Source organism: Gymnoscopelus braueri, assembly GCF_963280865.1.
Source record: "Gymnoscopelus braueri genome assembly, chromosome: 18".
Classification (NCBI taxonomy): Eukaryota; Metazoa; Chordata; class Actinopteri; order Myctophiformes; family Myctophidae; genus Gymnoscopelus; species Gymnoscopelus braueri.
The window spans coordinates 14,934,749-14,946,676 of record NC_137618.1 but is presented as its reverse complement, the minus strand read 5'-3'; the positions used below and the strand labels follow the sequence as shown (position 1 = coordinate 14,946,676).

Below are 11,928 nucleotides of genomic sequence, written 5' to 3'. Positions count from 1 at the left end.
TAGAGAACCGTCAGGGGCGGGCAGTGACATGCATGTATCCGAATAAGGCAACCTATTTTGGGCATGGCCGTCTCAAAAGTCCCGTTGCGTCACATTAGTCTGGAGAACTGCTGATTGGCTGAAGGGGAATAACGATCATTGGCTGAAGGGGTTGTCAGTCAACGGTATTACTCCCGCCCAACTCCAGCCCACAGCCAATATTGCAGAATGGGCGATCAGGCCAGACTCACTCCTGAAATCAAATGGAAATGAGATTTCCGGAGGGAGGGTTCACCAGGCTAAAGATTGACATCTAAAGTTTGCAGTAGTGGCTTGTTTTGAACAAAATTCCGCAAATCATGAACGCACCGTCCGATTGCGGTCAAACTTTGCACGCACATTCACACTATGTTGAGGAACAAATGCCACCCTTTTAACATTGGCCTGTTGTAGCGCCACCAGCAGGTCTAATTTAGCAAAAAAAAAATGCCTCAAGCCATGAATGCAGTGTCCGATTGCTGTGCAAGGACTAATAAGAAATGCCACCCTTTTCACATTGGCCTATTATAGCGCCACCAGGAGCCCACAATAACCTACCTGACCTGGCGGAGACCTGTGCTCCGAGGAGCACTTTTTCTAGTTAATCTTCATTCTCTTTCTTTCTCTAATTCTCCTGTCTTTTCAGATCCGAATCCGACTTCTCCCTTGAGTAGATGTCGGATGTCACATGGAACAGCTCCAAATAACCCACGTGCAGATTGTCTTGTGTGTTGCCAAGCTTATTCTGTCGGACCACCTTCCCGCCTATCCATTAGATTGTTGCTTGGGGGTTTCACACGTATATCATACACGTATATCATATATTTGTTAGGACCTCGATGGAAACAAGTCCCCAGGACTTTTTAGTGTTATCCTTTTAGCCCAAATGTTTTACTGTACTTCCGTGCTGTGTACATATTTGACTAATAAAGTATTACATCAATCAATCAAAGCATCCTCTTCATCACCGTCAATCACCCAATTATGATCAATAAGCTCAAAGCAATAGGTTTTGATGATACGTCAGTGAACTGGATGAGATCCTACCTGGAAGGGAGGGAGCAAGTGGTGGAAGTAAACGGCACCCAGTCCCCCCCCCTCCCTGTGACTTGTGGTGTCCCACAAGGAAGTATACTAGGACCTTTACTGTTCCTGATATATGTGAATGACATGTCATCGGCCTGCGACTGCAAGCTGTTCCTGTTCGCAGATGACTCGGCCCTGCTAGTCTCGGACAGGGACAGGCTGCAGGTTGAGAAAACTCTCAGCTCCGAACTCAACAAGATCTGCATCTGGCTCTCTGACAACAAACTTTCATTACACCTGGGTAAAACTGAATCCATCCTCTTTGGGTCCAGTCCTAACCTTAGCAAGGCAGAGAGTTTCACGATCAAAGTGGGTGATAATGTCATCAAAAGAAAGGATGAAATTACCTACCTGGGCTCCATCTTGGAGGCAAACCTCTCCGGTAACAAAAACGCCGAAAAAGTGATAAAAAATGTCAACCGAACAACACGCTATTTGTGGAGGATTGATCGCCTAGTCAGTAAGAATACTCTGAAGATTCTTGCAGGGGCCCTCATTCAAGGTCATTATGATTATGCATGCACTTCATGGTATCACAACACCTCCAAGGCCTTAAAAACAAGGCTCCAAACATCCCAAAACAAACTTGTAAGGCTACTTCTTGGCCTCAATCACAGAACCCATCTAACCCCTGCTCATTTTGCTAGGATTGGATGGCTTAGGGTTGAGGACAGAGTACAGCAACTTGCTATGGGCCTGGTCTTCAAGATACACCACAACATTGGGATCCCCCTGTATTTGTCAAAATACTTCAAAAATGTTAATGAAGTCCATGATCATAACACCAGAGGCAGCTCCACTGATCATGTTCAACCCAGATTTGGCTCAACTAAGGGTATGAACTCATTCTCATGCTATTCATCAAAAATGTGGAATGCCCTACCAAAAGGAGTAAAGGAGTGTAAAACCCTACTCACTTTCAAAACTGCCCTAAAGATACACCTTCAGGAGGCTGCAATTCGAAAATGGCCCCTGTCTAAGTCTTAACCTACCCCTCCCTACCCCCCCCCCCCCCTCTTTCATTTTCCTCTTTTGTATATATATATATATTTTTTTTTTCTCTCGTCATACCAGTAACCTGAAAGCTGATTGTATGACATTCTGTATAGTAGTGTGTATATCTGCCTGCCTCTTATATTTCATCATGATTTGTGTGCATGGGGTCCTCATCTTAAACAAGCGTAATGCTTAATGAGGGTTTCCAGTTTAGTAGACCTTGTATTGTGAATTTGTACTTCCATGTACTGTTATGTACTGTCATGTACTATTCTCATGTCTTTCTAAATAAACTACATCAATCAATCAATCAATCAAGATCCACACCTCCTGGGAACAATCTGTTGTAGCAGTTTGAGTTGGGGTTTCTGAAGTGACCGTAAGGGTTGTTTTTTGGGATCTGCGACAGGCATGACCAACAGAAGTACTTCCTGCAGGACGTACATGTCATCTTGTTGCAGCCCTCTTGTTTCTGTATATTTACCCCACAATGTGGACATGATTTACAGTTCTCATCTACCCAGTCTGTGCTGAAGGACTCTTCCAGCATTTTCTGGATGGCCCTCTTCCCAAAGCGCTTCTCCAATAATATCTTTCCCTCCGCACTGGTTGACAGATACTCATCCTTCAGTTCACGCAACTGATCTGCAGTGATTCTGCACTTGGCGAGGGCGTGGTACGCCAGCTTGCAGAGGACACAGAAGGCGTAGCAACAAGTGGAACAGATTCCCATAATTCTGTCTGGCTCCATCAGGACGGCGGTGGCACAGGACTTTCGGGGGCAGTACACCACATCTTCCATTTGGTCCAGAGTGGACTGCAGCAGCAAGCGGTCGTAACGTGCAAATAGCTCCTCGTCCACAAGCTGTTTGACTTGCAAAGGTGTAGCAACAGAGGAACATTTTGGCGTGGGACAGCTAAGGCACTGTACGTTACCGTCCTGTATCTGTATCTGGAAGTACTCGGTCATACAGGCCTTGCAGTAGACGTGCTGGCACTCCTTGAAGCACAGGCAGACAGAGCCCAGCTTCTCTGTGAAGCAGATGGTGCAGCAGAACACTTTGCCGTCAAACACCTTCTGCCGCTGTGCCTCATCAAAGTCCAGCAGCTGATGTAGGATGTCGCCGTGTGGGTCCACGGTCAGCGCGGCCCGTGGGTCCAGCTGAAACGAGGGCTTCCTTAGTCGCTCTTCTACTACTTCCTTTTCAGAAGATTTACTGGAGCCCTGCACGGACACTTTACTTTCCTTGACAATCTCCAGAGGGGACTGGATGCCCAGGAAGTCCAGTGCCTCCTCCTTGAGAAATTGGAACCAGGTGAAGAGGACCACACAGCCCTGGTTTTCCTCCCATAGCTCGTCCAGGCGTCTGCACAGGGAGCTCATCTGTGCCCTCGTCAGCCATTTGGTGCTGAGCGTGAAAAGTGGTGAGGAGGAAGATGGGTACTCTGAAGGAAGCTGGAAGTTCAGGGTAAGAAGCGGTAGGAAGGAAATATTGTACTCTGAGTCTGCTCCTTTGACAACGATTTTGAAGTCTGGAGGCAGTTCCAAGCAAATGTACATCTCTCCTCCCTGGGCCGAACCGGCCCTGTGGAACTCATCATCATCATATATACTTGCTAGAGCAAGCAGTTCATGCTGCTGGGACTCTACGTCCTCAGACATTGACATTCATTACCCGGCCTAACTGACTGAAGACAGACAAATAGGTTCCAATTATTATTATTAGTTTATTAATACAACTTGGTCCACTGACAATGTATAGCTTCTCAGCAAATCACAATGCGACGTTGTCGCTGCCTGACATCACCTACTGATGTCACTTTATCGTGTATTCGTTTTTTTTTTTTTTTTTTTTACAATCTTGCATCGAAGGGGTCAACCATCTAGAACAGCGTTTTGTCTGTACTAGCGCCGGTACACTTTATCAGAGTACTTGGAAGCCAATATGTCTGGCTTGCAAGTTGGGAACGATGCAAGTAGGGAATGCATGCCAGTTGTACCAGTTATCAGACTACCCGTTGTCAGACTACCTGTTGTACCCATCTGTTTGTGTCCCTTTTATGCCCATTATATGGAGATTTCTGTATGTCTCCATTTTATGCCCATATATGGAGTTCAGTGTGATGCATGGCCAAATATGGAGTCCAGGCCGTCATGTTGATGACATCAGGGTACTCCATATATGGGGATTACTGACGTCTTATTGATAACATCATGACGTCGTTCACAAACTGCACACTATAGTAACTTGCCAGCCATAGCTAGGTAGCACTTTGTCTGTATGTATGTCGCCTCGTATATCACCACACATTTTGCCCAAATATGGAGCATGTATGTTCTCCCAAATATTTTCCCCATATGGAGTGTGTATGTGTACTGTATTATGTTCCCCCAATTGTTTTGGAGGATATACTGAATCAGAATAAGGTTTATTTGTCACATCACAAGGCCAGACTGTGCTAATAATGTCCAACCTATTATATAGTCAATTGTCATGTACTATAGTCATCTCTATAGTCATCTCTATAGTCATGACTATAGTAATCTCTATAGTCATGTACTATAGTCATCTCTATAGTCATCTCTATAGTCATGCACTATAGTCATCTCTATTGTCATCTCTATAGTCATGTACTAATAGTCATCTCTATAGTCATCTCTAAAGTCAGATGGAGAGAGAATAATCACTGCCTGATGCAGGAAGATGCGCTATAGTTGCAGCTTATGTACCACCCACATTAAACCTGTATGTTTATGCATTACTTGTGATCTCTCTGAGTCAAACTGTTTGCACTGTGATATAAAAAGAATTAAAAAACACTGTTTAATTTAATTCAGACATCATTCAGTCAAAGAAAGCTTTTATTAAGCTAATTGCATAACATGGATGTGATAAAACTCACATAAACTGTCTTCTCAAAGATCACTAAAGACACAGTTGTAATGGAGGTAATAGCAGTTGAGTTTCTTCAGGAAGATGATTTGCATAGAGAGGAGACGCTATGTTTGAAGGTCACACTTCAGTGCTCAGGGAGAGTTTATAGCTCTGCAAGTTGAACCCTTCAAGAGTGAAGCTTGCTCCTTGTGACAATATCAAAATCATGTCTCTGACCATCATCTTCATCTTGACATGTGCTGTCTGCATTCAAGGTAACATTGTCACATTTACAAATCTCCTACCCTGTTCTAAAGTTGGTTTTGGTGGTCACAAACGATATTTATTTATCTATTCTAAATGATTATCACATAATGCCATCATAATTGTTTGGATAGGGACTGTGAACTGAGGATTAATTTAAGAACAGAACTTGTCAAAACATGACTTCAACCTGTTTCATTTGTTAATCTTTTCCACCCATATAATCTGATTATTCATTGATTCATTGAATACTTTATTAGTCAAAACATTTAAACAGCACAGAGGTACAGTAAAACATTTAGGCTAAAAGGATAACACAAAAAAAGTCCTGGGGACTTGTTTCCATTGTGGTCCTATGTATGTACAGTATGTATGTAATTATAAAACATTTCTTTGTTTGCAGAAACATGGGGCCAGGTCACCGTCACTCAGACTCCTTCAGTGAAAACTGTTGATGTAGGAGACTCAGTGAGTCTAGCATGCAGAGTGAGTAGTCGTACTAGTTATTTATCCTGGTACCAACAGAAGTCTGGAGAAGCTCCTAAACTCCTCATTTATCAAACAAGCAATCGTCAGTCAGGAACTCCATCCAGGTTTAGTGGTAGTGGATCTGGGACTGGGACTGACTTCACTCTGACCATCAGTGGAGTCCAGGCTGAAGATAAAGGTGTTTACTACTGTATGAGTCAACAGCAAATCAACAGTGTGTGGTTGTTCACACAGTGATACAGAGTCGTACAAAAACCTCCCTCAATAAAAGAGGAAGTGACTGGAACATCACAATGAGACCTGTCATAATGTCAGGCACCACTATTCTCTGCCTGCTGATCAGACCAGGGTTACTCTAGTCTAGCTCGCTCAAAACCGTTTAATCGGAACCTGTATTCTCTGCCTGTTTTGACCCTTGCCTGCATCTGGATTTACCCCTGTGTTAAAACTGATAATCGGCTGACTCGTTAACCAGATCCAAAGCCACTTCGAGAATATGCTTTAGGCTGTGCTAACCAACTATTACTGGATTCTCTTCGATGCTTTTCGTCCTTGTATATGCTATCCGTGATTAACTGGTTTGTAAGGCCAGCTAATCGTCCTGGTACTCTGGAGAGAGTTAAGATGACCTTCGAGCGTCGCTGAGGACTCTGGATTAACCAGGGCATCCAAGGTCCTTTATACTGTTGGCTGTGCCCCCTGATGTCACTACGGTGATGTCAGGTAGTGTCAAGCATATCCATATATGGAGTGCGCTATGTCAGTTATGCCCAAATCTGGGACTATGATGTCAGTCCTGGATGTTTCGGTTATCTTTCCAGGAGGGGTTTTCTGATGTCAGAGCTAGGTATGTTAGGAATCTCTAGAAAGGGAGATTTCTAGAGATTCTATGCTGTCAGACTTCGTAGGTCGGTCGTCTCCATTTATGGGGATCTCCATATATAGGCCTGTGCTGGCAAGTATGCCCTGAACGTTCGCAACACCCTGCCCAGGCGCGCTGGAAGTCATTTATTCCAAGGGGGGCTGGGCTGGCCGGGGGACTTTTTTTTTTAATTTGCGTTTTTTCCACCTTTTCCACCTTTTTTCCACCTTTTTCAGCAAATATTTTATTCTCCAAAGTTAAATACATCATTGTTTTAATATATATGTGTGTGTATAGACTTTAGAAATGATATGTATTTTTTTAATTTACAACAAAAGAAAAATATATATTTTTTAATTATTTATTTTTTAGGCACTGACCCTGCCTAACCCTTTTGTACTTCAGCCTGTTAGGACGGATAACCTGTGTTTGGATTTGGATCGGACCCACAGATTTCGGCTAAGCTTTACCCCTTTTGGACCAGACGCCACACTGACTGACCCCTCAGAAGTCTGACCCACGCTGCCCCTTTGACTACTCTCTGCCTGGCCCTTTTTGCCCCTGGTTGCCTCCCCCCCCCAGCTTTGTTTGAATAAAACCTGTTGGAACTTGGGAACTGCCTCTGTGCCTGCTTTTGAGTCCTTATCTGTTTGGCAAGAGTGAGGCCTTAAATAACCTTGGCTACTCAGTGGAAACAGGCACAGGTGTGGAAGTGGGCACAGGTGTGTGAGTGTGTGAGCTCCCACGGGCATGGGCGTGACACATAATCACAATATGATAAATATATATACATATAATAAAAAATATACATGTTATAAATATTATTAAAGTTACAATAATGAGAAGTGAATGTTAAATAAGGTTGGAATTTTATAACATCTTGGATAGTGCATGTGTTTTGATTACATGAATTTATACTTTGAAGACATACAGTTATTATAAACCTTATGAGTTCATTCACTATATATATACATACAGTATAAATAAATGATATAAACATATATATATATATATATATATATATATATATATATATATATATATATATATATATATATATATATATATATATATATATATATATATATACCTGCACCAATAAAGTAGTTATGTATAACTTATTTAACCAGAAATACAACCAAATAATAATATATTTAGCAAGAAGAAAGACAAACCAATGAAATGATAAATATTAAGGAATATGTTAATATTGATATTTTGTTTGTCATTTACAGTGGGGGCTGTCAGTTGTTTATACACTAATTGTTTATTAAAAATAACTAATACAAACAGAATGTAACAGTTGAATAACAAAATAATAAGGAGTAAAAGAGTTTAGTATTATTTTATATCTCTTTATATTAATATATTCAAATATTTACTGCAAGATCAAGATAATCAAAATACGTTATCAAGATTATGTTAGTAATTTCTTACCTTATTTAACATTCAGTTATCATGATTATGAGTCCATTGAGTCCTTCATGTTCTATCATATGAATGTTTTATCATAATTATGTTGATTATTACAGGTTCCATTGACTCTGTTTCACTGTGTGAATGACTCCGAGTCCACACTGTTGATATAGTTGTTACTCATACAGTAGTAAACACCATTATCTTCAGCCTGGACTCCACTGATGGTCAGGGTGAAGTCAGTCCCAGATCCACTACCACTAAACCTGGATGGGGTTCCTGACTGAAGGGTCTTTGTCCTATACATGAGGAGTTTGGGAGCTTCTCCAGACTTTTGTTGGTACCAGGACAAATAAGGAGCACTACTTGGTCTGCATGCTAGACTCACTGAGTCTCCTACAATAACAGATTTCACTGAAGAAGTCTGAGTCACACTGACCCCATGTTTCTGCAAACAAACAAAATATTTATAATTATTTTATATTCCAGTTGCATATTGTGTTTTTAAGCATGATATGAAAGACATGGTTTTGGGAGTTATTGTTAAGAAGAACACGCTTCAGTCATGAAGGATTGAACATGCAGGATTATAAACTCTCCCTGAGCACTGAAGTGTGTCCTTGAAACATAAAGTCTCCTCTATGCAAAACATCTTCCTGAAGAAACTCAACTGCTATTACCTCCATTACTATGTGGTACGTGGTCAGTTGTCTTTGACTGAAAGAATAATAAATGATGTTGTCCAATTAGATTGAAATGGAAGTTATCTTAATTTTAGAAACTAATAGCCTTGCAATACACTTCAAAACCTTGAGGTTTTCAGTTTAATTTACATGTCTTCTCATAACATTGATAATATATTGGAAAAACACAATGACCAAAATGTAATCCCACATTATTAGACTGATACATAGAAAGAAGGGTGGACAGATGGAGAGAGAGGGTATCACTGAAGTGCTATACTGTAAGTGATGTAACAAATGATACTAACACAGGGAAGTTATGCAGCGCTTTTCTTAACACTCAAGGTTGCTTTACATGGGTGATTATGATGAGTATATAGATTAATTACAGAAATTGATGTCAACAGATGGATATGAGGGAGGCTGCTGGAGGAGGTGGGAGAGGTACGAAAGATAAGTTATCCAGAGCCTGGAAGAGAAGAATCTTTAGGTTAATCTTGTTTGTTATTGTTTGTGATATCAATTATGGTTTATTTTAAAGCTGTTGAATTGTCCTTGTTATGAACACGTAAATGTATGTAGAAGAAACAGAGAAAGTTACTACGAGTAGTGTTAGTATAGTTGAACACACACTTCACGTAATAAACTGTTTTCTCAAAGACCATTAAAGACAGCCGGTAGTAATGGAGGTAATAGCATTAGCAGATGAGGTTTGTCGTGAAGATGATTTGCATAGAGAGCAGACTTTATGTTTAAAGGACACACTTCAGTGCTCAGGGAGGGTTTATAGTTCAGCAAGTTGAGTCCTTCATGACTGAAGCTTGTTCCTCGTGACAATACCTATAATAATCATGTCTTTGACCATCATCTTCATCTTGACATTTGCTGTCTGCATTCAAGGTAACGTTGACACATTTATAAATCTCCTATACCCTGATCTAAATGGTTTGGCTTTAGCTAGAAGACATTTCCATACTGTCTGCTTATATATATTTTTTGTTTGTTTGTTTGTTTGTTTGTTTGCAGAAACATGGGGCCAGGTTACTTTGACTCAGACTCCTTCAGTGAAATCTGTTAATGTAGGAGACTCAGTGAGTCTAGCATGCAGACCAAGTAGTGCTCCTTACGGCGCCGGCGGCAGTACTCCTCGTTTGGCCTGGTACCAACAAAAGTCTGGAGAAGCTCCCAAACTCCTCATTTATTACACAAATAGGCTTCAGTCAGGAACTCCATCCAGGTTTAGTGGTAGTGGATCTGGGACTGACTTCACCCTGACCATCGGTGGAGTCCAGGCTGAAGACAAAGGTGTTTACTACTGTCAGAGTTATCACGATAGCCCATCAAAAGTGTTCACACAGTGATACAGAGTCGTACAAAAACCTCCCACAATAAAAGAAGAAGTGACTTGAACAACTCAACAAGGGGGAACGTAACAGCATGTTTGACAATTGACATCACAACCAACCTTTTTAAGAGCAATCACAACTGGTAAAACAAGGATGATGAGGTTTTACATATTTCATTTTGATGGAGAGCTGAAGGAAAGGTGTCTATCTGAACCTTAGATTGGATTCTACACTGGATTTATCAAAGCTACATACAGTACAAGGAACCACCAGGACCCAGTTCTCTTTGCTGACGCGCCAAGAATGGATCAGCAGAGGGTTTGGGATGTTAGTGGACCTATAGGAGCCAATATGGATGGATTTTGTTCATAATAGCCTGTCTGGTGCTACAGTATAGCCTTTTTAAAGCTGCCTGTCTATAAGAACGTTTATTCAGGCTGGAGAATGGACCAGGAACCCAGATGTTTCCCATTTGGTTTGATGATGAGAGGGATGTGGTGTTTTAACCAGTCTGTGTTCCTGGATGAGACTGAATTTGGATGTCTGGATAAAACAGTTGAGGAACCCTAAAGCAGTTTTGTGGACCAACTGATTGATGGACAACATGCTGCTGAGGCCTGAGCTCCTTGAATTTATCGTCAAACTTTTCTATTTAGATCTTGGAACACAATCATAACATTAGAAAAATATTCTCAATGAACATCACAAAGAAATCCTGGTTCTCAAATTGTGGAGTGTTTATAACTCTGTATGTTTGCTGTGTGTTATGAATAGGCTACATAGAAATGAGACATGACCTTTTACATTATGAAGTATTTCACTGACTGTGTGAACAGTCATGTGTATTTACAAAGTAAAAGATCATATTAAGTAATATAAATTACAGGAATGGTTCCTTATTTAAGAGTTAGTCAGTCATTTCCAGTGCTGTTAAGGTACTTTGAGCCGTTCACTACATTGTGAGTGAGTGAAGTCATTCATGTGGAAAGGAGGTTTTTGTACGATGGTTTAACCAGAATGGATCACTGTGGTGGACTTTCGGTGGAGGCACCAGACTCGACATCAAAAGTAAGTACTGATTTATTCTGTTCCATTTAACTTCATAGTTTCTTGATGTGACCTGTGTTAGGATTTGTTCTAAAAGTGTGACTGAACGAATTTGTTCCAAAAGTTATTCTATTTATATATTGTTTGTAAAGAAAATTGGGATGAAATTCATGACTTGCTCTCTTACTATACGGAGTGTGTGTGTGTGTGTGTGTGTGTGTGTGTGTGTGTGTGTGTGTGTGTGTGTGTGTGTGTATATATATATATATATATATATATATATATATATATATATATATTATATATATATATATATATATATATATATATATATATTAATTTTTTTTACTATTTACTGGTCTGTCATTATACAGCAGAACACAGTCATGTGTTACAGTAGATAGATACCATATTGAATTAAACTGTATCTCTATCTACTAATAACGAACTTCAGTCACTGTGTCTGTGTGTTTTATGGTTCTATACTAGTTGTACGTACAAATGATTCTAAACTATTTGTGCATACAAAGAAACAAATTTGAATTCATTGTCTCTTTCCTTCTGTACTCTATTACTGTGTTTGTTTGGTATTTGTACGTACAAAGTCAAATGAAGTTGAAAGAACATTGTCTCTTCTACAGTATATATATTTTACTGTACGTGATTCTATGCTGTACGTACAAAGTCAAATGAAGTTGATAGAATTCATTGTCTCTTCTCACTTGTATTACTGTATGTGATTCTATGCTAGTTTGACGTATAAAGTCAATTGAAATTGACTGGACTTTTTGTCTGCACAGCTGGTGTATCGGTCAGGCCCTCCGTCTCTCTGCATCCTCCGTCAT

The 11,928-nt window shown here is 40.4% G+C and overlaps 1 protein-coding gene and 1 long non-coding RNA gene across 2 annotated transcripts; one reads left to right on the top strand and one right to left on the bottom strand.

Moving 5' to 3' along the window:
- Positions 1–2,410: 2,410 nt before the first annotated feature.
- Positions 2,411–3,763, bottom strand: LOC308106076 (E3 ubiquitin-protein ligase RNF14-like; the record flags this gene model as incomplete). The annotated part of the gene is made up of 1 exon (XM_080457084.1): positions 2,411–3,763. The coding sequence occupies one exon, from the start codon at positions 3,761–3,763 to the stop codon at positions 2,411–2,413; it is 1,353 nt and encodes a 450-aa protein (XP_080313210.1).
- A 1,410-nt stretch (positions 3,764–5,173) lies between these two features.
- On the top strand, positions 5,174–7,072 carry LOC308105958. The gene is made up of 3 exons (XR_013934945.1): positions 5,174–5,251; positions 5,644–5,907; positions 6,997–7,072. It is a non-coding gene; the product is annotated as an uncharacterized lncRNA (long non-coding RNA).
- Positions 7,073–11,928: the final 4,856 nt, after the last annotated feature.